This window comes from Cervus elaphus, chromosome 2, assembly GCF_910594005.1.
Source record: "Cervus elaphus chromosome 2, mCerEla1.1, whole genome shotgun sequence".
In the NCBI taxonomy this organism is placed as follows: domain Eukaryota; kingdom Metazoa; phylum Chordata; class Mammalia; order Artiodactyla; family Cervidae; genus Cervus; species Cervus elaphus.
The window spans coordinates 22910552-22937057 of NC_057816.1; the positions used below are offsets into that span (position 1 = coordinate 22910552).

Consider the following 26506-nt stretch of genomic DNA (forward strand, 5'->3'; position numbering starts at 1 on the left):
AAGCTCAGAGTCTTAACCACTGGACTGCCAGGGAACTCAATAATCCAATAGTGAAGGGAAAACTCAAGTAAACATTGAAATCCCTAAGTGACGAAAAACACATAATGGTCATATTTGTAAATAAAATCCCTTCAGGTCCCTATTACACCTAGAATGTTTTCCTGAGGAAGTGTCTGAGCAAGTTTCTGCCCTGGGATGACTGAGTGTATGACATCATTACACTCACGTTAAATCTTCTGTGGCTTACCAAGTGGCAAAGATGATAATAATAAAAACTCAATTTACTCAAAAATTATGAGCTGTAGTTTGAAAGATTTATGGGGCATATCAGAAATTAAGTGTAGGCTGCATCCTCTTAGAAAGAAAGGAAACAAAGCCCCAGAGCCTGAAGTTGCTCTTCCAAGACATGGGGGTAAGAACTCAGACAAGGAAATAGCAAGGTTTGATGGCGTAAGAAAGGTGAGTTTCTGAATTCCACTTAGATTAATGCCCTCCTTTTCTGATGAATGTTCAGGGAACTAAGATAGATGACTTTCCTTTTCATCTTTATAGTTCTGGGATTCAATGAAACTGGTAGAAGAATACATTAAAAGAAGGGTGCTGGGAAAGTTTAAAGACATTCTTTCACTCAGGGAATGCATTATCTCAATTAGTTCCATCATGGACATCTCACTCTTCTATATTTATGGTTTTTACTTGGTAACATGGAGCAGTAACTTAATCCCTCCTAGATTCTGGTCCCTTAGTTTTGGTTTAGAAAATCCTCCTGATTCCCCTTCCACCAAGTCTAATCTGTGTTGGAGGTCAGTACCAGGTTGATGGGGTTGCTGCCTCCAGTTTTACTGGTGAAGGGAGGGGTCATGTGAAGGATGAGTTGTTGAAAGAGACAAGAGTGACTATGTCTTGGTCCAACTTCTCCACAATCTTGTGGTTTTTACAGCAGTCGTTTGCATATGGAAGAAAAACGCTTCATGCTGTAGGCTAAGTTTTGATACTTTTTGCTCATATAGCTTATAAAGACTACAAGGGAATGCCCATGTCACTCAGTTTCATGATAATGATAAAATAGACCATGGTCCACATTGGTCAGGTCTCAGATCTTGCCAGTGCATGCAGCATTCTTTTGAGAAAAGATGTTGTGGGAAAGTTGAATTTTTCTCTGCATAATTCTTTCTCCTCTGTCCACAGATTCTCTTAGAGAAGAATGGCTTCTGGAAATGGTTCATTTAGGACTGAATACTTTCTATTGGGATTAACAGACTGACTGGATCTCCAACTCCCCTTGTTCTTCCTGTTCCTAGTAACATGTAACAGTCACTGTGTTGGGAAACTTGGACATGGCAACTTTAATTGGGATGAATTCATATTTGCACACCCCCGTGTGCTTTTTCCTCTTTAACTTGTCCTTCAGAGAGCTCTGTTATTCTTCTGTGTTTACACCAAAAATGATGGTTAACTTCATATCAAAGAATAACATTATTTCTCACATAGGGTGCATGAACCAACTTTACTTTTTGTGTTTTTTTTTTTTTTTTTTGCGATTTCTGAAATCTATGTGCTGACATCAATGGCCTATGATTGCTATGTGGCCATCTGTAACCCACTTTTGTATAATGCTACCAATCCCCTAAAGTGTGATCCAGCCTCTTCCTTGGTTCCTACTTGATAGCATTTTCTGGTGCCATGGCTCACACTGGAAATATGTTGACACTGACTTTCTGTGATGCAAACATCATCAACCATTTTTTCTGTGATGCTCCCTCTTCTCAGCTCTCCTGCACAAGTACCCACGTCAATAAGCTGGTAGTTTTCGTTGTGGTGGGCATCAATATCAATGTGCCCAATCTCACCATCTTTGTCTCTTATGGTCTCATCTTTTCCAGCATCCTCCACATCAAGTCCATGAAAGGAAGATCCAAAGCCCTCAGCACCTGCAGTTCCCACATAATTGATGTTTCCCTGTTCTTTGGATCAGGTGCATTTGTGTATCTCAAACCATCTTCTGCTGGGTCCAAGGATGAGGGAAAAATCTCCTCTGTCTTTTATACCATCACTGTTCCCTTGCTATGCCCCTTAATTTATAGCTTGAGGAACAAAGACATTATACTTGCTCTGAAAAAAACCCTGAGTACGAGATAGTTTTGATCAAAAGTATCTGTCTGTGCAGTTGGTTATATGACGAGGAGATTCTGTGCTGCAATTATATATTATTTATGGCAGCCTTTTAATCCTATTTTTTTCCATAACCTGATAAAGGGAATTTGAGTCTTTTTTTCATAAGTAATTTCTAGTCTTTTTGGAGTAGGTCTTTTTTTTCCCCTCATGATTACCAAAATATCTTGTCTACCCGTTTTTTTCCCCCCGTTTAGTAATAGCATTAATTAAATCATAAGATTATCTCCATCTTTTTGTATCATTGTAACTTTTGAACTCTTTTTTTTTCTTTGGAATGTTATGCATGGTCTTCAAATAATGACATTCTATAACAACAGAGTGACATTGTATCATCGAGGGTGTTTTAATCTTCACTTGCTATTAAAGGCATGAATTAAATATTTGTATTCTTTTCATGCTCTTTTCAAGAATGCCAGAATTTAAAAGGATAATCCATTTTACATATATAAATGTTATGCTGCAAGCTTCTTTTGGCAGAGTTTTTTTTTTTTTCTTCAACTTTTGCACAGTCAAGGGTAGACATTACAGTTCATCAAACTATATTTATTGTATGTGTGCAAAAGTTAAGGTTAGAGTGGTTAGATTTACTTAAGTCACCTAGCTTTACAAAGAAAACCTGATTTCAAGTTTGCTAGTTTGTAATCTATTTTGCTGTTACTTTCTTCTATTACTTTTATTTCAGTAATGGTGAGATATGAGAAAACGCTGCTAATTTCAAAGGTGACTGCCTTGTCCCAAGATGATAAATGAATTTCCCTCAGTGTGGCTATCACTTTCTTTAGTTATTTTGTAGAAAAACAGCCCAATTGTTCTTTTTGTTGGGACTTAGGAAACTTTGGGGTTAATATATTGGGGAGCAGATTGACTCAAACAAGGAAGTTACTTTTTCTGAAAAAAAGAAATTAAAGAATTGAATTTAGAAAGTTTGCAACTATCTGTAATTCAGGAACAGTGCATGTGAGATAAAGGAGCCTAAATCATGCAATATGTCAGGACTGAGAGAGACACATGGTCAGAAAATAAGAGGTCCCCCTTGGGAGTGGTCATGATACAGTTTCAATCCGAATTTATATCCCATTGAGTATCATAAATACATTCCAGTGTCCATAAGGCCTTGATAAAATTATAGTGCACAATGTCCATACATTGGTAATGTTTGGAAATGAAGATGGAAAAGTTATAGCCATGTTATGGGAAGCAGGTAGAGAGAGGACAGCTCTTCAGGAGATAAAATTGTTGTTCAGTAGCTTAAGTCACATTCTACTCTGCGAGCTGATGGACTCTAGCCTGCCAGGCATCTCTGTCCATGGGATTTTCCAGGCAAGAATACTCGAGTGGGTAACCACTTTCTTCTCCAGGGGATCTTCCCAAACTGGGGATTGAACCTTTGTCTCCTGCATTGACAGGCATATATTTTACCACTGAGCTACCTGGGAAGACCCAGGAGATAAAATAGCTAGGGATAACTGGAACTCAATTCAAGAAAAAGGAATTTAGAACAAAGAATGGTAGATAATGGAAGCCTTACCTATTGCTTTCTCCATTCTGGAAGGTCCTAGATTTATTGTGGAGGTCACATAATTTATTTGGATGATAAAAACATAATTTACTTGAATTAAAAGGAAAAAATAAACTAAACCCACAGGACTGGAGGACTTGGAAATGACTAAATGGCACCTTCTTGTTGGCTTCCATATGCTATTTCCATTTGGATATTTAGGTATGAAAACCTTGAACTGCAGTTGGTATAGCAATGAGAAATTAAAGTAATTTAAAAAAATATTGGATGAATGAACCAAGTTGTGACCATGACTTCTAGAAAGGATCCTGAATTATTATCATTTTGGGGAAAAAAGGTTAAAAAAAGCAACTCTAAAAACCCTCAACTCAATGTATCAAGTGAGAATTTAAATATTTTCTAAGATAGCTTTGATGATATTCACCATTTGCCACATTCCTAGTCTCCACTCACTATTCAATTATTTTAAAATTCAGCATAACTGGTTTGTTTGTCTGTTAGTTTTTTGGATGTTGTGATTGTTAAATCCTTTCTTAGTTTAAAAAGACCACTCATTCCCTTCCCCTGATCCCAGTATTAACACAATTTATTTTAACTTTACAAGTTCTAATTATGTGAAATAGTTGCTCTTGGCTGAAGCTTTCTGCTTTTTTCCCTTTCTTTTACTTACTCTTCATTTTGAAAAACTTGTTTTCTTTGCTGAAAGAAATGTATATATAAACAGGTATAAATAATATCCAAGTGGTATTTGGCAATCTGTGGACATCACGGAGGTGTGCCCACTAGGTTATATGTTCTATCATAATTTGAGGTGGCCACAAGAGTGACTGAAACCCAGTTACTAATCTTTCATGAACATCAAAATGCAAATGAAATGTGCTTCATTTACAGAAAAAATAAAGTTTTCCTGAAAGTAATTTGTCTTTCACTAATTGGAAAAAAATAATAAAATAACTTAAATATTATTTGTTATAATAAAGCATGGTGACATTTCTAAGGAGAAAACTTAGCAGAGATTTGAGCAATTTGAACATGTTTTAGTTAGAAATAAGTACAGTGTCTATCTACTTGTACTTCTTTCAAAAGAGGGAAATCAAATCAGGGTGTTTTGCTTGCACAGCATAGCTATTCTTAGTTGTTTTTGCTTCTTTGATATATGTGACTGGAGCCAAAAAGTAACAAGGGAAATTGTTGAAATTATCACAACTGAGAGTCCATCAGGTGAACGATGGAATGTGACTGTACTTATGTACTAAACAGAGCTGAAAACTCTGGTTTTCTAGTTTTAACAAAAATGGTCCTCTGAATCACAGACCAGAAAGTTCCTAAATTATATCCTCAAAAATGGTAGAGATTAACAACCATTAGTTAAAATGGTAAAGCAGAAAGAGAGTCACAGATGTAGAGAACAAACTTATGGATACTAAGAAGGGAAGAGGCTTCCCAGGTGGCTCAGATGGGTATGGAATTATTCTGCAACATGGAAGACCTGGGTTCAATCCCTGGGTCAGGAAGATCCCCTGGAGAGGGAATGGCTACCCACTCCAGTATTCTTGGCTGGAGAATCCCTATGGACATAGGAGCCTGGTGGCCTACAGTTCATGGGGTCACAGAGAATCCCTTGGACAGAGAGGAGATCAAGCCACTCAATCCTAAAGGAAATTAACCCTGACTACTCATTGGAAGAACTGGTGCTGGAGCTGAAACTCCAATACTTTGGTCACCTGATGCAAAGAATCGGCTCACTGGAAAAGACCCTGATGCTGGGAAAGATTGAGGGCAGGAGGAGAAGGGGATGGCAGAGGATGAGCTGTTTGGATGGCATCGTCGAATTAATGGACATAAGTTTGAGCAAATTCTGGGAGATAGTGAAGGATGGGGAAGCCTGGAGTGCTGTAGTCCATGGGGTTGTAAAGTGTCAGACAAGAATAAGCAACTGAACAACAACAAAAAAGGAATAAGAAGAAGAGGAGGTGGGATGAATTAGGACATTGGGACTGACATATAAACACTACTATGTATACTATAAATAACTAATGAGAACTTCCTGTATAACACAAGAACCTCTACTCAATTCTCTGTAGTGACCTGACTGGGAAGGAAATTTAAAAAAAGCAAATGAGTGGTTATATCACTACATAAAACTGATTCACTTTGCTATACAGCAAGAAAGTAACACAGCATTGTAAAGAACAATTATACTGAAATAAAAATTAACAAAAAAATGAAAACTATTAGGCACCATCTATGTGCTAGACCAGTGATATCCAATTTAAATACACTTCAAGTCCTTTTACATGTGATTTCAAATTTTCTGCTAGCCAAATTATAAAGGTAAAAGAGAAAGATGTGACATTAATTACAATAGCATTTCATGTAACTCATAGACCCAAAATATTATCACTTCATCATGCAACCAATATAAAAATTAAGATATTTTTACCTTTCATTGTACTAAGCCTTCAAAGCACTCTCACAACAGCTCAGATCAATGTGGCACTAAACTTTTAAATTAAAAACACTTGATTTCTATTTAAATGAAATTACATTTACAATTGAAGAGATAGAGTCCCATACTTAAGTTGTTCCAAACATGTATCTGGGCTGTCTCTAGTTGTGGCGAGTGGGGGTTGCTCTCAAGTTATGGCTTGAGAACTCAGTAGTTGCCGTGCTTGGACTCTAGGGCATGGGCTTCAGTTGTTCTGGCCCGAGGGCTCAGTAGTTGTGGTGAATGGACTTAGTTGTACCAGGACATGTGGAATCTTCTTGTATCAGGAGTTGTACTCATGTCCCCTGCATTGGCAGGTGGATTCTTTACTACTGGACCAACAGGGAAATTCAATGGCTATACATTTTCTGTCATTTAAAAATAAAATATCTGATTTAGTGACTTTTTCATACTTTTGCAGTTTTATTGAGAAAAATATTGACTGTATACATTTAGTGAAAGTTGATCAGTCATGTCTGACTCTTTGCAACCCCATGGAGTATACAGTCCATGGAGTTCTCCAGGCCAGAATGCTGGAGTGGGTAGCCTTTCCCTTCACCAGGGGATCTTCTCAACCCAGAGACCAAACCCAGGTCTCCCGCATTGCTGAGCTATCAGGGAAGTCCAGTTTTAGGGAACATGGTTCAAGATGGTGACATAGGAAGATCCTGAGCTCAACTCCCTCCATGAATGCAGTGATTCTACAGCTATATATGAAACGATCACCTCTGCAAAAGATCTGAAAACTTGCTGAGCACTTTTTTCACCTTGTAAGGTGAGAAAAAAGTCACACTGAGGTCGATAGAACAGGCTGAGATACAGTCGCACTATAAACTCTACCCTGGTGTAGAAACCAAAAATGGTGAGGGTACTCACAAACCTGAATTTTTGCACTGTTCTAGTTCTCATATAGAAGAAAATTGTTATTTCAGAATCATTTAAATTACAAGAAAGCTTTCACCTGAAGACCCAGTGTTCTTTTACTCCTTTAATAAGAGTTATTTTCTAGACTGTGTAGAGAATTGATGGATTAGAAAATCTCGGAGGGAACATTTTTCCTATAAGTGAGTCATTATTAGGCCAGTTTATTGGGATTCCCTGGTAGCCCAGCTGGTAAAGAATCCAAATGCAATCCAGGGGAACCTGATTCCTTTCCTGGGTCAGGAAGATCCCCTGGAGAAGGGATAAGCTACCCACTCCAGTATTCTTGGGCTTCCCTGGTTTCTCAGATGGTAAAGAATCAATCTGCAATGAATGACACATGGGTTCGATCCCTGGGTTGGGAAAATCCCCTGGAGGAGGGCATGGCAACCCACTCCAGTATTCTTGCCTGGAGAATCCCCATGGACAGAGGAGCCCGGCAGGTTACAGTCCATAGGGTCACAAAGAGTTGGACAGACTGAGCGAGTATGCACAGCACCAGCACTGGTTTGCTAGAACTCATTTCTGAACCATATTGTCCAGAAATGCAATTCCTCATTGCCCTTACACCCAGCTTCAATATGTCTGGCTTCATGCATGAACTGGGTGAAAGACTCTCTTGACAATTTTCTGAATCTTTCATATTTGGTACATCAATTGTTTTTGCATCAGTTGTTTTTGTAGGAAAAAAGAGACTCGGGCTTCCTCTTCATTTCTGTAATCTAAATGAACAGAAAATGGGAGATTTGGCTTTTCTTTGGGGAATGGACAATCCCTAAGTGAAGGGAAAACTTGAGTAAACTATGGAATCTCTAAGGGACTAAGGACAGATTAAGGTACAGGATGCGAATGCAATCCCTACAGGTCCCTATTATACAGAGACTGTATCCCTGGGGAAGAACCTGAACAACTTCAGCCACATTTATAACTGAGGTCATTATAGCATTACACTCACATTAAATCTGTGACTTCCAAGTGGCAAAAATAATAATAAAGAAGAATGTTTATTTTTTTCTGCTGCTTGAGTGGACTGAAAGTCATTAACAGAAATTATGATCTATATTTCTAAAAAATTTTGAAGTCAAATCAGAAAATACATGTGGGCTGCATTCTCTTAGAATCAACAGAACCAAACCTTCAGAACCTGAAATTGCCCTACTAAGACCAGAGGGTAAAACCAATGATAAGAAAGCCCTGGGGTTTTCTGGAGAAAGGAAGGTGAGTTGCTGAATTCCATTTATTCATGCCCTTCTTGTTTGAAATGGAAGTCCAAGGATCTAAGATACCACAATTTATTTCCAATTCAGCACCGTGAGACTCACGTAAAACTTAGAAAAATGTCTATTCAGGGCATGGATCAGTGAATGCTCAGAGACACTAGGGGCCTGAAAGGATGCATTAGATCAGTCAGTAAGTTCCCTCTCCATGGACGGAAGTCTCACTCATCTACAGTTAAAGCTTTTACTCTGTGATGTGGGGTGAAGAGTTAACCCCCCATTGACTCTGGCCATTTAGTTTTACTTAAGAAGCAATTTTCTTTGTTCTCACCCCACCAGGTCTTATCTGCTTTAGAAACCAGCACCTAATTGCTAGAGTCTCTGCCTATAGTCTTACTGGTGAGGGGAGATTCCAAGTGAAAGGAGAAATGTTGAGATGTGGGAAGAATGAGTCAATCCTGGTCCAAACCTCTCCTTTATCCACTCTTTGTTTTTTCCCCAAACAGTCAAGTCTGCACAAGGCAGTTGTCTCCTCCCTTCTGTAGGCTAAGTTTTGATACTCTTTCCTACTTAGTTTATAAAGACCCAAAAAAGTGAAATTCCCTGTCACTCAGTTTCAGGATAATGGTGACAAAGTTCCATGAGAGAGTAGGTAAGACAATTCAGTGGGTACAGCCTGGGTTACTCTCAGATTCCCAGCCCAAACACCACACTTGTGAGAGGAGATATTGTGTGAAAATTGAGTCATTGTTCTCTATATAACCTTTTTCTTCTGTGCTCACAGATCACCTTAGAGAAGAATGGCTCCTGGAAATGGCTCTTTTGTGACCGAATTCATTCTGTTGGGATTAACCAACCAGCCAGATCTCCAACTCCCTCTGTTTTTCCTGTTCCTAGGAATCTACATGGTCACTGTGCTGGGAAATTTGGGATTGATAATCTTAATTGCACTGAATTCACACCTACACACCCCCATGTACTTTTTCCTGTTTAACTTGTCTTTCATAGACCTCTGTTATTCTTCTGTATTTACACCCAAAATGTTGATTAACTTCATATCAAAGAAGAATATTATCTCTTACATGGGGTGCATGACCCAGCTCTACTTCTTCTGTTTTTTTAGCATTTCTGAATGCTACGTGCTGACATCAATGGCCTATGACCGCTATGTGGCCATCTGTAAGCCACTTTTGTATAACATTGCCATGTCCCCTAAAGTGTCTTCCAGCCTTATGTTTGGTTCCTACTTGATGGCATTTTCTGGTGCCATGGCTCACACTGGATGCATGCTGAGACTGACCTTCTGTGATGCAAACACCATCAACCATTATTTCTGTGATATTCTCCCTCTGCTCGAGCTCTCCTGCACAAGTACCTATGTCAGTGAGCTGGAAGTGTTCATTGTAGTGGGCATCAATATCACTGTGCCCAGTCTCACCATCTTTGTCTCTTATGGTCTCATCCTCACCAACATCCTCCACATCAGCTCCACAGAGGGCCGGTCCAAAGCCTTCAGCACCTGCAGTTCACACATCATTGCTGTTTCTCTCTTCTTTGGATCAGGGGCATTTATGTATCTCAAACCACCTTCTGCTGTGTCTATGGATGAGGGGAAAATCTCTTCTGTCTTTTACACCAATATGATTCCTATGATGAACCCATTAATCTATAGCTTGAGGAACAAAGATGTTAAACTTGCTCTGAGAAAAACTCTGAGTAGGAAACAGTTTTAATTAGAACTGTCTGTGTGCACAAATAACTTGTACTGTGAGATGTTGAGTTTTTAATTTTAATGACAACCTTCTTACCATATTTTTAATCTATTTTTTAACCTAGTATCTTAAAGAAATTTGAGTCTTGTTTGAATAATTTATTACCATTTTTATAAATTTTTCTTACTGTTTTCAGAACACATATCATCTCTTTCTCTTGCATAGTAATAACATTAAATAGTGAATATATTATCTTTTTTCATTATAATTTTGAAATTATTTTTCCACTGGGAAAAGACAAATGTCCTCCAAATGATGAATTACATAACACTAGACTGAAACACATCACTAGGCATATTTTTAATCTATCAACTTGCAATAAGAAGGGTAAATAAGATACTCTGTTTCTACTCTTATCTTTCCATATTTTAATTGGCAATATGTACCTTCTTGAAATACCAGAGATTGATGGTTCTAAGAGTATCAAGGATTATCCCTTTCCCATCTGTAAACATTTAGTGTTAAGCTTCTTTTTGTGAAGAGTTTTATTTTTCACCTTTGTAAGTAAAACTGACTCATAACCAATCATCAAAATGTTTTGCGTGGATGGGAAAGTGAAGCCAAGACTGGATGATGATTTACTTAAAGTCACACAATTTTAGAAAGAAAATTAGTAGACTAAATTATTATCATTTTGACTTCAAGTGTATTACTCTTCAGTATACTCTATACATTCTTGATTCTGTTATTCTATTTCAATGAGCATGAAATATAAGAAAACATTCTTGATTTAAAAGTTGACTCTCCTCTGTCTCAGAATGACATACGAATTTTTCTCAAGCTGGGTATTCCTTTCTTTTCTTTTTAGCAAAACAGTTTGATTGTCTTTTGCTGTTGTTGTCAGAAAGAGAAAGCGTTTTGAGCTCATATATTATAGAAATGATTTGTTCAAAAAGGGTACTCACTATTTCTGCAAAGTTAAAAACCTGAATGTGGAATGCTTGCAAGTGTTTGTACTTCAGAGAACAGGGCTCATGCAGTAAGGATGCTCAGAAACATGTAATTATGTCAGGACTCAAGGGGGCATGTGGCCAATAAATAAGATGCCCCAGTGTGGGCAGTGGCCGTGAGATTTAGGTATCCGGGCTTCCTTCGTGGCTCAGCTGGTAAAGAATCCACCTGCAATGCAGGAGACCTGGGTTTGACCCCTGGGTTGGGAAGATCCCCTGGAGAAGGGAACCTACTCCACTATTCTGGCCTGGAGAATTCTATGCACTGTATATTCCATGGGATTGCAGAGAATCAGACATGACTGAGAGATTTTCATTTTCATTCTGAAACTGTTTCCTGTTTGCAGAGTACTGTAAATATATTTCGCTATTCTTAAATCTTTGATAAAACTATTTGCATAATGAGCACACATTATTAGTGTTTTGGAGAATGAAAGTGGAAGAGCTGTGGTCTCATTTGGGGAAATGGATAGAGAAAAGGCATCAGTTACAGGAGGTAAATTGTGAGGAGTAATTGCATAAATAAGGGATGAAGTAAATTACACAGAAAAGTGTTGGATAATGAAAACCTTTACCTATGGACTCACTCCTTGTGCAACACCCTAGATACTATCGAGATCACAGAATTTATCTATATAAGATGAAAGCTTAATTTATTTATGATTTAAAATGTTAAACCAATAGGACTAGATGACCTTTGAACAAGTAGATTATTTCTGGTTTTGTTGGCTTCTGTGTGCTACATTCATGTGGAATTTTAGGTACAGAAACATCAAATTGCAGCTGGGAGAATAATGACAATGTGAAAGAAATATTTGGAGAATAAAATATGTTATGACAAGAATGTTGGATTATTTTTTGAAAGCAAAAACATGCTACTTTAAAAATCCTCAATATGCTGTATCAGTGACACTGTAATCATTTTCTAAGATATTTTGAATAATATTCATTACTTAACACTCTTAACTTCCAGTCAGTACTTATGTATTTTGAAATTTGGCAAAGCTGATTTTTGACTTGTTTTGTTTGTTTGTTTGTTTGAGATGTTCAGCATAGCTTAATCCTTGGCTTATATTTTTAGATGACCACCCATATTCCATCTCCCAACTGCAATATGAACATGACTGATGTTTCCTTAATAAGTTCTACTTACATAATATTGTTGATCTTGGTTAGAGTTTTGTTTCTTTGTTTAAACTAGTGTTTCCTTCTATAAACTTGTTTTTTTTTGAATGGAAACAAATACATCTAAACAAGTGAAATTAACTGGGCCATTTGGAAACCTACAGAATACAGCTGCATGTACTCTATTATGTATTTTGTAACCATTTGAGGATTCCCAAGAGTGCCAACAAAGGTCAGTCTAGTCAAAGGTATGACTTTTCCAGTAACTTTCTATGGATATGGGACCTGGACTGTAAAGAAAGCAGAGTGCTGAAGGTTTGATGCTTTTGAATTGTGGTGTTGGAGAAGACTCTTGAGAGTCCCTTGGACAGCAAAGAGATCCAAGCAGTCCATCCTAAAGGAAATCAGTCCTGAAAATTCATTGGAAGGAATGATGCTGAAACTCTAATACTTGGGCCACCTGATGCGAAGAACTGACTCATTGGAAAAGACCCTGATGCTGGGAAAGATTGAAGACAGTAGCAGAAGGGGGTGACAGAGGATGAGGTGGTTGGACATGAGTTTGAGGAAGCTCCAGGAGTTGGTGATGGTCAGGGAAGCCTGGAGTGCTGCAGTCCATGGGGTCACAAAGAGTCGGACATGACTGAGTGACTGAACTGAACTGAGCTGAGGAGTGAGTTAAGCCTGGTCACTAATCTTTCATTTCATGAGCCTCAAACTTAGAATGAAATCTGTTCATTTACATAAAAGAGTTACTCTTTAAAGTGAGTAATTTTTATCTTCGATTAATTTGAAAATAAAATACAATTTGTGATAATTATGGGAGGTAGCATTGTAAAGGAGGCAACTTTGCTGACTGTTCAGCAAATTAATCAGTTAGCAATGGAACTGTTTCAGTTAGCAAGGAACTGTGCATCTCTGTATTTGGACTTCTTTAAGTGGAGGGGAAATCAAGCCAACATATTTTAATGTTCAGTTCAGTCTCAGTCGTGTCTGACTCTTTGCGACTCCATGGACTGCAACACGCCAGGCTTGCCTGTCCATCACCAACTCCCAGAGCTTGTTCTAACTCATGTGCATCGATTTGGTGATGCCACCCAGCCATCACATCCTCTGTCGTCCCCTTCTGCTCCTGTCTTCCGTCTTTCCAAGCATCAGCATATTTCTAATGGCTCAGTTCTTCCTATCAGGTGGCCAAAGTACGGGAGCTTCAGCTTCAGCATCAGTCCTCCCGATGAATATTCAGAACTGAGTTCCTTTAGAATTGTCCAGTTTTACCTCCTTGTAGTTCTTCCTTTCTTGAGTTATGTGATTGGCACTGACAGGTTTTGAGGGAAGTTACAGTTCTGCTGAAGGTGTTCAGTCTTAGAGTCAACCTTGTAAGTTGACAACCTTCTCCTGTGCACGTGAACTAGGACAGAACTTTTTCTAAATTGGTGTGAAATTGGATTCTTTTCCAAAATGCCGCATCATGAATATATATTTTCTTACCTAATGTGGTTAGACTAGTGATTTCAAATATTATACAACATATTGGGAAGATTCTAAACAAGAGATAGAGAGCTAAGAAGATGTTTCAAAGAAGCCTACATTTAAAGTTTCACATGGCATGAGTTTAATTTTCATTCATCAGAAATTCACTGCCTAGCCATTTCTCCCATCTCTCCCTTTTAAGGATTGCCCAACTAAAAACAAACAAATTCTATAATTGTGGTAGTTTCACAAGTTATTATTTTGTTTGTGGAAACCCTCTTTTTTTTTTTTTGGAGCATTTTGAAGGCACATTTTTGAGCATTTGATGCTTTTCTATCAATAAGAGAGAGAACACTCTCTTACCACAGAATGATATTTTTCTCTCTCCTTCCACTCAATATAAGTAGTGTGTTTAAAGATAGACTCATGAAGATTTATTTTTCACACAGAAACATGTATATTTCTGAAATGGATCGACTGTACCAAGACAATTAAGTGGTCTTTTAAAAGTAAACAATCTCCTATTTTCTTTTATATGTTTTTGAGAAGGTTAAAGTTTTGTACCATATATAAAGTGTGCAATATATTTTGATCAATCAGAATGGTACTTTCATGGCTTCTTATCAAAGTTAACTCTGACTCACTTTCTACTTTAGTTTTAACCAAGCCTTAATTATAGTTTTGAGAATTATATTTTTACTACACAGCTTCAGTTTTCAAGTGGAGAACCACTGAAAGTCTTTGAACTAGGGAGGGTCAAAGCTGTGCTTTCAGACTTTATTCTAGCAGCATTGTTTATGACCAAATAAGAGTGACTATTTGGGAAAATGTGAAAATAATAGTTAGGAGCCACTATAGTCAATATTACACTAGTTCAGTTTAATCATAAAACCAGAAGTTGTGTGGTTGCTGGGGTCACATGGGTGCAGGTCATTGTGGTTGTTGCTGTCATGGTTTAGCATAAGACAAGTTTTGAATGTATTCTGAAAGCTCTTAGACGAAAACAAGATGAGTTTCAGAAGTATTAATTGAATTTTTGCTGTGTACTCAGCATTGTTCTTAGTTTCAGGATCCAAATAGTTAACAACATAGAATAGATGTTTGTCCTTATAGAATATACAGTTTATAGAAAAGCATGAATTAAAGGGGAAAAGTATGATGAGTATTATGAAGGAGAATCTACTGAAATTTATGAGAACACGAGTAATAAGAGCTGACATTTATTGACTCTCATATGCCAATACTGGCCCAACCATTTTACTTAGTTTTTTTTTTTTTTTTTTCTTTTGATTAACACAACAGCTCAATGAAAGAGATGCTATTTTGGCATCCCTAATTTTACATAGGAGAACCAAGAATTTCAATAACTTCTCCAAAGTGTCATAGTGTGTAAAAGTGGAAAAAGAAGGTAGGATTAACAGCACTCTCTCTAACTCCATAATCCATAATCTATGATGTGAAACATTGATAACTTCACTTACTGAAATGTTACAAAAAATTAGGCTCCAGGAGAGTCTGGTAAAATTTCAGGAATATGTTAAAAGTATAAACTATAGAAGGGATATACCACATTGCAAATTATTTCAGAGACATCTCAGAAAGAGAAAAACTGAAATGAGTTGCTGCAACATTTGAGGTATTCAGATAAAGAAATAAAGAAACCTGGAAGTAGATCTTTTGTGGAAATAAGTCCATTTAGTAAATGTGAACAAAGAGGGATGAGACAATGTAGTGGCTTTCCCCTCAGAGGTGTAGATAATGAGGAGATGGGAATTCACTTTGGATCTATTGGAGGGATGTGCAGATGACACCACTCTTTCTTTTTTTTCAATTTTATAAATTTATTTATTTTAGTTGGACAATGCAAACTAGTACAGGCACCACTCTTACGGCAGAAAACAAAGAAGAACTAAAGAACCTCTTGAAGAAAGTGAAAGAACAGAGTGAAAAAGTTTGGTTAAAGCTCAACTTTAAGTAAACTAAGATCTTGGCATCCAGTCCCATCACTTCATGGCAAATAGATGGGGAAACAGTGGAAACAGTGGCTGACTTTATTTTTGGGGGCTCCAAAATCACTGCAGATGATGGTTGCAGCCATGAAATTAAAAGACGCTCACTCCTTAGAAGGAAAGTTATGACCAATCTAGACAGCATATTACAAAGCAGAGACAGTACTTTGTTAACAAAGGTCCATCTAGTCAAGGCTATGGTTTTTCCAGTGGTCATGTATGGATGTGAGAGTTGGACTATAAAGAAAGCTGAGCACAGAAGAATTGATGGTTTTGAACGGTGGTGTTGGAGAAGACTCTTGAGAGTCCCTTGGACTGCGAGGAGATCCAACCAGTCCATCCTAAAGGAGATCAGTCCTGGGTGTTCATTGGAAGGACTGATGCTGAAACTTTAATACTTGGGTCCTCTTCTCCTCCTGCCCTCAATCTATCCCAGCATCGGGATCTTCTCTAAAGAGTCAATTCTTTGCATTAGATGGCCAAAGTATTGACTCTTCGGCTTCAACATCAGTCCTTCCAATGAACACCCAGGACTGATTTCCTTTAGGATGGACTGGTTGGATCTCCTTGCAGTCCAAGGGACTCTCAAGAGTCTTCTCCAACACCACCGTTCAAAACCATCAATTCTTCTGCGCTCAGCTTTCTTTATAGCCCAACTCTCACATCCATACATGGCCATTTGAAAAGCCATAGCCTTGACTAGATGGACCTTTGTTGACAAAGTAATGTCTCTGCTTTTTAATATGCTGTCTAGGTTGGTCATAACTTTCCTTCTAAGGAGTGAGCGTCTTTTAATTTCATGGCTGCAATCTCCATCTGCAGTGATTTTGGAGCCCAGAAAAATAAAGTCAGCTACTGTTTCCACTGTTTCCCCATCTATTTGCCATGAAGTGATGGGACCAGATGCCATGATCTTAGTTTTCTGAATGTTGAGCTTTAAGCCAACTTTTTCATTCTCCTCTTTCACTTTCATCAAGAGGCTCTTTAGTTCTTTTTCACTTTCTGCCAGAAAGGTGGTGTCATCTGCATATCTGAGGTTGATATTTCTCCTGGCAATCTTGATTCCAGCCTGTGCTTCCTCCAGCTCTAAGTATAAAGATAATGAAGCAGAAAGGGGACCTATCAATCCAAGTGATCAGTGCTCAAGTTTCATGCCCTCTTCAAAATCAGGTGGCCATATTTGAGTGGCCTTTCATTTACTAAAAAAATTCCATAGCCAAAAATTTCTGAAGAAATGAAAGAATGAAAAATAGCATGCAAAAATGTGTCTTAACAAATTCCACAGTGTAACAGTACATGTATTATTTGAAGAGAAGTGCAGTAATTTGGGGTTTACTCTATTTAGGGTATCAACTATCCTATCAATGATCAACACTTACAGGAAAACTATCTTGCCTCTGAGATTCGTTAGATCATAAATTCTCCAAACAGTCTACAACATAATAGATGATAGATGAGGAAAAAGAACTTTGGGTCTAAAGATCCTTTTTATTTCCTAAATAGGAAAAGAAAGCCTTCTTACAAATAGCATCTGCCCTGAAAGTAACAATACTCTTCAGAATCAAAACTACCACAGTGTGAAAAATCAGTCTCTGATAACTCTCCCTGTGAATTAAGGGAAAGTGAAAGTCGCTCAGTCGTTTCTGACTCTTTGCAACCCCATGGGTTATACAATCCATGAAATTCTCTAGGTCAGAGTGGTAAAGAATCCACCTGTAGTATGGGAGACCTGGGTTCAATCCCTGGGTTGGGACGATCCCTTGGAGAAGGGAAAGGCTACCGAATCCAGTATTCTGGCCTGTGAACTAAGGAAGAATTCCTATTTGTCTCTGAGTAAGTCCTTGTCAGAGAATGAAGATTTTATCATTTGGAAATGTTTTGGAAACATTGTAAAATGTTTTCAGGATATTCTAAGTAACCAGCTCCCGTTGGTGGGAAATTTTGACTTGGATAAGATTTGAATTAATTAAAAAAATTTTTTTAGTGAATTCCCCAAATGAGGGCTCTTAAGAAAAATTTTAAAAATCAGATTAAGATCCTTGAAATGTATGCCTATAATTTTAATTGCAGAAAAATTTATAATACTATGGGAGAACAAATTGGAAATTATTTTGTGATCTAATTTCACTTCCTCTTATCTCACCCTGAGAAGACTTTGAGTTCTTCAGAGGAATGTTAATAGGTAAGGAAAGCAATTCTTTTTCCAATTTAAACTTTTTATTTTCTATTGGAGAATAGCTCATTCACAATATTGTGATAGTTTCAGTTGACAGTGAAAAGACTCAGCCATATACATGCATTTTTCCATTCTTCCCCAAACTCCTCTCCCATCCAAGCTGTCACATAATAATAGGTAGAGTTCCCTATGGTATATCAGAGGTTCTTGTTGGTTTTCTATTTTTAAATATAGCAGTGTGTACATATCCATTCCAAACTCCCTAACTATCTCTTCCTCCCATCTTTCCCCCGGCAACCTTTAGTTCATTCTCTAACTCTATGAATCTTTTTCTGTTCTGTAAGTTAATTTGCATTATTTCTTGTTGGATTCCAAATATAAGGGGTTCCATATATTTCCCCTTCTGTGTCTGACATACTTCCCTCAATATGACATTTTCTAGGTCCATCCATGCTGCTCAAATGACATCATTTCATTCTTTTTTAATGTCTGAGTAGTATTCCATTGTATATATGCATCATGACTTTTTTATCCATTCCTCTATTAATGGATATTTAGATTGCTTCCATGTCCTGGCTATTGTAAATAGTGATGCAATGAACATTGGGGTGCATGTTTATCTGTTCAGATCATGCTTTTCTACAATATATCCCCAGGGGTGGGATTGCAGGGTCACATGGTAGGTTTTTTTTTTTTTTTTTTTAAGGAACTGCTATACTTTTCTTCATAGGGGATATACAAATTTACATTCCTGCCATCAGTGTAGAAGGATTCCCTTCTCTCTACACATTTTCCAGGATTTATTCTTTGTGGATTTTTTTGATGATAGCCATTTTGGCAGGTGTGAGGTAACACTCAACATAAGGTTAGTAGAAGTAAAGAAATCCTAAAGACAAGAGCAGAAATAAATGCAGTATACAAAGAAAACAATTGCAAAGATCAATGAAATGAAAATATGGTTCTTTGAAAAAATAAAATTGATAAAACTTTAGCAAAATTCAAATTAAAAAGGGAGGGGCCTCAAATCAATAAAATTAAAAATGAAAAGTAAATAGTTACAAGTGACTCCACAGAGATACAACAAATCATAGGAAACTATGATGAGCAACTGTATGCCAATAGAATGGACAACCAAGAAGAAATGGACAAATTCTTAGAAAGGCACAGTCTCCCAAGGCTGAGCCAGGAAGAAATAGAAGATATGAACAGACCAATCACAAGCACTGAAATTGAAACTGTGATTAAAATACTCCCAACAAACAAAAGCCCAGGACCAGATGGTTTCACAAGCGAATTCTACCAAAAATTTACAGAAGAATTAATACATATGCTCCTGAAACTGTTCCAAAAAATTGCAGAGGAAGGAAAACGTTCAAACTCATTCTATGAGGCCACCAAGACCTGAAAACAAAGCCAAACAAAGATACTACAAAAAAGAAAATTATAGGCCAATAGCATTGATGAAAATATATGCAAAACTCCTCAACAAAATTCTAACAATCTGAATCCAACAATACTTTTAAAGGTTCACACACCATGATCAGTTGGAATTCATCCTAGTGATGCAAGGATTTTTCAAATTCTTCAAATCAATCAATGTGATATACCACACCAACCAATAGAAGAATAAAAGCAATATGATCATCTCAATAGATTTACAATAAATTTTTGACAAAATTCAGCAACAACTTATGATAAAAACTCTCCAGAAAGTCATAGAGCATACATGTGTATGTGTGCTAAGTCCCTTCAATTTTTTCCAACTCTGTGCCACTATGAACTGTAGCCCACCAGGCTCCTCAGTCTATGGGATTCTCCAGGCAAGAATACTGGAGTGGATTGCCATTTCTTTCTCCAGGGGATCTTCCCAACCCAGGGATCGAACCTAGGTCTCCTGCTTTGCAGGCAGATTCTTTATCACTGAACCATAGAAATTAGGAACTAACAAAGACCCTTAGGCTTCTGAAAGTCTATTTCTGCCTGATTTCAAACCAGTGATCTTTGACATGTGAGGCAAACATGATAACCACTACACTACAAATACAACACCTAGAGGCTACCTCAACATAATAAAGGCCATGTACAACAAATTTATGGCAACCCACTCCAATATTCTTGCCTGGAAAATTCCACGGGCAGAGGAGTCTGGAGGGCTACAGCCCATGGGGTCACCAAGAAAGGACTCTGTGCACAGAGTCATTTAAGTATTTTAGAGTAACCATTTCCCCATATTTTCTCAAAAGGAAAGTAATCCAACATCCTATTTGAGAAAAGTCATAACTTGAGTTAGTCACTGTTGTGGTCCTTTCATGGACCGGAACATGGTGGTCCGGAGTTGACGATAAGAAAGTAAAAGAGAGAGAAAGAGGCTGATATTCCCTGATTTACGTGGAGAACCAATAAAGCTCTTTGCACAGAGCTTGCACTTCTTCAGGTAGGCACCAGGCGCCCTCTCCACTGGAAGGCACAGTGCACCTTCTCGAGAGGATCTTAGAAGCCCAGTCAAGAAAGTGAGTTCAACAGGCTTCCGCACTCCAAGGAATTAGCCTGAGAGAGAGAGAGAGAGAAGGAAAGAAAGACATCGGGACCCTAGCTTTGATGGTGCAAAGGTGTTTTATTCAACATGGTGTGGGTATATATACTGTCTTACAAGGTAGCTATTCTCAGCAAAGATAAAAATCAAAATTCCAGACTTACAAAACACATGGCGATCCATATCAAAGAGAGAGAGTTGTAAACAATCACTTCTACCATATGGTTCATAAAAAGGAAGAGGGTCATAAATAGTTACTTATCACTGTATGGAAAAACTAACGAAGGAAATGCATGGATTCCTCAGCCCCAGGAGAGGCTTGCCTCTCCTCTAAATTCCTGAATATTCAGGAATTAATAAGGAACAGAGGATTCAAGACAGATCCAAAACAGCACACAGGAAGCCTCCTGTTAAATGCTTCCTGAAAAGTCACCAAATATTTCTTTCAAATTATCATTTTCTAACAGCATTTTGAGGATTTTTGCCGGGAGCCAGCACACGAGATCCCACCCATGACAAGGTCTTGAGGAGAAGACCTGACAAGCAAGGCAAATCAGGACTTCAGGGATTTTGAAAAGCTGCCCCGTGCTCACCTTAAAAATGATCTCTGTCTTTCTGATGGTTGCTATATTAGACTACTTCCTAATTTCTGTGACACAGGTAGACGGCCTTCCCCGATCTCTCTCCAAACAGAATCAACTTAGAACTTTAATCAATATGTCCCCCAGATGGTGGTATCCTATAAGATTATCCAGGATGAAAGGAGTGTTTCAATTTAGACCCCTTTGCTGGCATTCTAGTCTGCTTGGCAAATGCGTACTAATGCTCACAACACCTTAATCATAAACAGCTTAAAGAACCTGATCACACAAAAGGCCCTAAAAGGCACAGAGCCCTTCGGGAAGTGAGGAAGCCCTATTAGAGAACACAAAATAATATTCTAAAAGTGGTTATAGTTAAAGATTTAGAAAAATAAGAGTTTAGAATTGTTAATTTTCCAATTAACAATTAACAATGTTTAGCATTGTTAAACAGGGGCTGCCTCACCGGAGCTCACCGGAGTCTTTGTGTGGTAAACCTTTTAGATAACTTTAACTGATAACTTCTGCAAAAGGACTGACCTTTGTGTTCATTAAAGAATAGATTATGGAAAACAGCTTTGCATTCACGTAGGTCAAAAAATGTCAATAGACCCCATGGCCAGAAGATAATGTACAAGACTCTCACAAAGAAATATGCAGAAAACACCCTGGTTTTGTGAAGGATAAGCCGATGTAATGTTAAACTATCTTCCCCTTAAAAATGTACTAACTTAGAATATAAAAGCTACGGTAAAAAAATAAAGATTTGCCAGACTTTGCTGCACCCCCTGTTTGGTCACTCTCTCTCTCTCTCTCTTTCTCTCGCTGACGCCATTCATCCTGAAGGTACCCCTGGATCCTGCCTAGGCTGGACCCCGGCAGATTTTATTCCCTAAAATCCATGACGAAGTAGCCAACAAAAGCAGAAGTGATAAAGTTTTGCCCAGGTCACACACAGTGTTGGAGGTTGATGAGTTAATTTTTTTAATTATCAAATAAGTTTTCATTCTATTCATAGAAATCCTGTGATTTCCTTCATATTTCTAGGTCTTCCAGAAAAAAGAGGGGAATCATAAAAATGAGCCTTTTATTTTCAAAATTTTATTTCCTAGATTCCTTATTCCTAATCTGAGTTTTAATCACTAATAGTTATTTTATCTTCAGAAAAAAAAAAATGTCCTATAACTTTTTCCTCACAGGTAGTCACAACTTTTCTACCTTCATCTCAAAAGACACTACTATTGTATGGTCACTGTGTATCATAAGTTTATGAAAGCTTTGTGGATTAAACATTTAATGTACTAGATGGAATAGGTAAAAAAAAAAAAAAAAGTCCATATTTAAATGCAGTTCCTAAGCCTCATGAGAAATCCCCACAAAAACCTCTTATTTATTGGCAATGTGGCCTGTTGACCTTGTCCTCATGAAAGGATTCTGAACTCTTTAATCTACCGAGCCCTGTTCATTGAATTACAAACACTTGAAAGTATTCCATTTTTTTTTCTTAATTTTTTGGAAAAAATAATGTGCTTACTTAAGTCAGTCATTTCCCCAGTATTCAGGTCCATAAGGCTTCCTATTTCCCAACAACAAGGACAAAATAAATTATTTTCATAAGCAAACAAAAAAAAAAAACTGAAAAAAAAAATACCCATCCTGAGAAAAATTCATGTACCACCCAGGGACAAGGTACTGTCAAATTTCAAATTAGAATATTTTCCTCTGTGCCACGTTTAATTAAACAAAAATAATGAGATAAAACAGAAACAAAGTATACTGAGATTAATAGATTTTAAAACATAAAACTGAATTTAGTCTAGGTGTCGTCATTAAGAAATATACAACTGTAAATAAATCAATAATTACTCTGAGTTATACTTTCCCATCCAGGAGTATATGTTAATAATCTGTTATGTGCAGGACTGGCTGTGTAAAAGTAAGAAAATTCTTTGTCAAAACAGCAAAATGTGCATTGTCAACAAAACCTACATTTTTTATACTTAGCCATTATGTAACTTTATATCTCAGGGCTGAAATGAAATATAATCTTGCTCAAGCAAGACTGGAAGGAAAAGAAGAGAAACATTGTCTGATTCAAGCTTCCAGTGGCAGATGGCAGATAAGACAACCTTAAAGACACATCATCAAACTAATTTTCCCCGATTTGATCATCAGTAGACAAGTCTTCTATTTCAACAGGGAAAAAAGTTCAAACTGATAGAAAAAACAGATTTAATAAATTTTTCTGAAGAGTATTAATAAATGGGAGAAAGTGAGAAAAGGAAATTGTGCTAGTGGTAAGAAAAGAGAGACCAATTCTAAAAAGTGGAAATAAATTGTGAGGTGACTCAGATATCCTTCCATATGGTGAAAAAGAAATAACATAGTCAAAAAGTTACTATGATGAAACACAGAAACTTTCAACCCTTGACCAACTTCACAGAGAGAGATACTCTATTCAAAATTATCTCTTACTCAGGGTTTTTCTCAGAGCAGTTTTCACATCTTTGTTTCTCAAACTATAGATTAAGGGGTTCATCATAGCAACCACATTGGTGTAAAAGACAGAAGAGATTTTTTCCATATCCATAGAACCAGCAGAAGATGGTTTGAGATACATGAATGACATTGATCCAAAGAACAGAGAAACAGCAATTATGTGGGAAGTACAAGTGCTAAAGGCTTTGGACCTGCCCTCTGTGGACTTGATTTGGAGGATGTTGGTGAGGATGAGACAATAAGAGACAAAGATTGTGAAACTGGGCATAATGATGTTGATGCCCACCACAATGAAAACTACCAGCTTATTGACATAGGTACTTGTGCAGGAGAGCTGGAGCAAAGGGTGGACATCACAGAAATAATGGTTGATGGTGTTTGCATCACAGAAGGTCAGTCTCAGCATGCATCCAGTGTGAGCCATGGCATCAGAAAAGGCCATCAAGTAGGAAGCAAGCATAAGGCTGGAACACACTTTAGGGGACATGGCAGCATGATACAAGAGTGGCTTACAGATGGCCACATAGCGGTCATAGGCCATTGATGTCAGCACATAGCATTCAGAAACGACAAAAAAACAGAAAAAGTAGAGCTGGGTCATGCACCCCATGTAAGAGATAATATTCTTCTTTGATGTGAAGTTAATCATCATTCTGGGTGTAAACACAGAAGAATAACAGAGATCTATGAAGGACAAGTTAAAGAGGAAAAAGTACATGGGGGTGTGTAGATGTGAATTCAGTGCAATTAAGATTATCAACCCCAAATTTCCCAGCACAGTGACCATGTACATTCCTAGGAACAGGAAGAACAGAGGGAGTTGAAGATCAGGTCGGTCTGTTAATCCCAACAGAATGAATTCAGTCACAAAAGAATCATTTCCAGGAGCCATTCTTCTCTGAGGTAATCTGTGTATACGGGAGAAAAGGGTTCCATTAGAGAACAACCCAGCTCTTCCACAGTGTCTCATCCTACAAAAGAACTCAGTTGTTTTTCTTGTTTAGTCACTAAGTTGCATCCAACTGTTTTGTGACCCCATGGATTGTAGCCCTCAAAGTTCCTGTGTCCATGGAATTTCCCATGGAATTTCCCATGCAAGAATACTGGAGTGGATTGCCATTTCTTTTACCAGAGGTTCTTCCCAACCGAGGAATCAAACCACATATCCTGCATTAGCAGGAGGGTTCTTTACCACTGAGTCCCAGGGAAGCCCAGCCCAAAATAGTATACAATGGGAATGCCTGACACTGTCCCAACCTAGCCCCATAGAATCTGACTTTCCATTATTACAATACAGAGTGATGTAGACTTGCCCTTTATTAGAGCTGTTACAAGTTAAATATAGCAAAGTACATCACAAACAGCCTACAGAGGGCAGGCCAGTCCTGCCATATGCAAGCATACCTGCTGGATAGTCCAAGGGGAAGAGGAATGGATTAGAATACAATTGTTCCACTCTCATTTCAACATTTCCTCACTTGAACTCTTCCCTCACCACTACAACTGGAGGCAGTGATCCTAGCAACCTGACGCTGGCTTCTGATGCAGATTAGCTGTGATGTGGTCCAAATCAAAAATATGTTTTCTAATCTAAGATGAGGGGACCAGAATCTATAAGAGTTGTTACTCCACTTTTCACAGAGTTAAAAGCCATAACATTAGAAGAGTGAGAGTTACACCTACTTAGAGGAAACTTCCTGACTGATATGTCCTTTGAGCCCCCTTGTGTCTCTGAACAGTCTCTGATCCCTCTCCTACAGATTCATCCACTAGCTTCACTTGACTCCAAGAACTACACAAAATGAGAAACAATGGACCCTGGATTTTCACCTCAAAACAAGGAATAAGTATTGTAAATTGAATTCAGCATGTAAGATGAATTCAGAAACTCACCCTCCTTAGGGCAGAAAACCTCGGGGCTGGCTCCCTTATCATTAGTCTTCACCTTGTTGGTACTGGAAATGTAATTTCAGGTTCTTGAGGCTTGATTTCTTTGATAAAATGAGACAGCATTGACATATGCCCTCAAAAACTTTATGAACTACTGTAATTCCTGGTTATTTTCAGTCCCCTCAAGAGGTAGAGGAAAATAAAGCATTTTATTACCATACTTACAACTTGATTAGACACAGAAGATTTAATATGAGTGTAATGATGTAATGCACATAGTTAAAAACAGACTGGAAGTTTGCTCCAACAATTCCCCAGGGAGTAGATCTTATGAAAAAAAAAGAAGGAAACTATATAAATGGTTCATGATCTGTCTTTAGTTCCTTAGGGACTCACTCTTTTAACCATTTTCACTTTACTCTAAGGACTGAACATCCCTCAGGTGGATCAAAGTAAATTCCTGTCTCCTCATTATCTTCACAACCAGAGGGAAATCTACTGCATTGCTTCATTCCCTCTTTATGTCCATTTCTTAAATGATTGTGTTTTCCCGAAGGGTCCTACTTTCAAGATTCCTTATTTCTTTATCTAAATGTTTTCAAGTGTTGAAATAACTCATTTACGTTGTTCTCTCTGTGGGAAATCGCTGAAATAATTTGCAATACTCTGTGTCCCTTCTATGGGGGCTTCCCTCATAGCTCACTTGGTAAAGAGTCTGCCTGCAATGCAGGAGACCCTGGAGAAGGGAATGGCAACTCACTCCAGCGTTCTTGCCTGGAAAATCCCATGGACAGAGGAGTCTGGCAGGCTACAGCCTATGGGGTCACAAGAGTTGGACATGACTAAGCATACAGCACAGATGTCCTTTCTATATTTTATACCTTTGCAGTTTATAAATTTAACACACACCTGACATTTCTTCCTGATTTCCATGTTGGGTCACTTTTTGTAAAAATTCAGCAACTGAAGTTATCAGTTTCTTCTCATTATGGAAAACACTAGGGACTATGGAGTTAGACTGCTGTGAATCTTGCTTTCCTTCTTCCAACATTAAATTGTAACAGTTGCACTGTTTCATTGCTCAGTCATTTTTTTCTACAATATTCTGATAGAATGAAATCTAATATGAAAGAAAATTTACCTTATTTAAAAATGAAGCAAATTTAACTTCCATTTTG

General features: G+C 37.8%; 2 protein-coding genes and 1 pseudogene across 2 annotated transcripts; 2 read left to right on the top strand and 1 right to left on the bottom strand.

Moving 5' to 3' along the window:
* The first annotated feature begins 1204 nt into the window (after positions 1-1204).
* Positions 1205-2139, top strand: LOC122706306 (annotated as a pseudogene).
* Positions 2140-9120: 6981 nt separating this feature from the next.
* Positions 9121-10053, top strand: LOC122705064 (olfactory receptor 8B3-like). The gene has a single exon (XM_043920276.1). The coding sequence runs from the start codon at positions 9121-9123 to the stop codon at positions 10051-10053; it is 933 nt and encodes a 310-aa protein (XP_043776211.1).
* A 13350-nt stretch (positions 10054-23403) lies between these two features.
* On the bottom strand, positions 23404-24342 carry LOC122705076 (olfactory receptor 8B3-like). The gene has a single exon (XM_043920283.1). It carries the CDS (start codon positions 24328-24330, stop codon positions 23404-23406), a length of 927 nt encoding a protein of 308 aa, XP_043776218.1. The 5' UTR covers positions 24331-24342.
* Between the last annotated feature and the right edge of the window lie 2164 nt (positions 24343-26506).

Excerpts from the sequence above, each read along its gene's own strand:
- LOC122705076 (XM_043920283.1), bottom strand. The coding sequence starts at position 24,330 with ATGGCTCCTGGAAATGATTCTTTTGTGACTGAATTCATTCTGTTGGGA.
- LOC122705064 (XM_043920276.1), top strand. The coding sequence starts at position 9,121 with ATGGCTCCTGGAAATGGCTCTTTTGTGACCGAATTCATTCTGTTGGGA.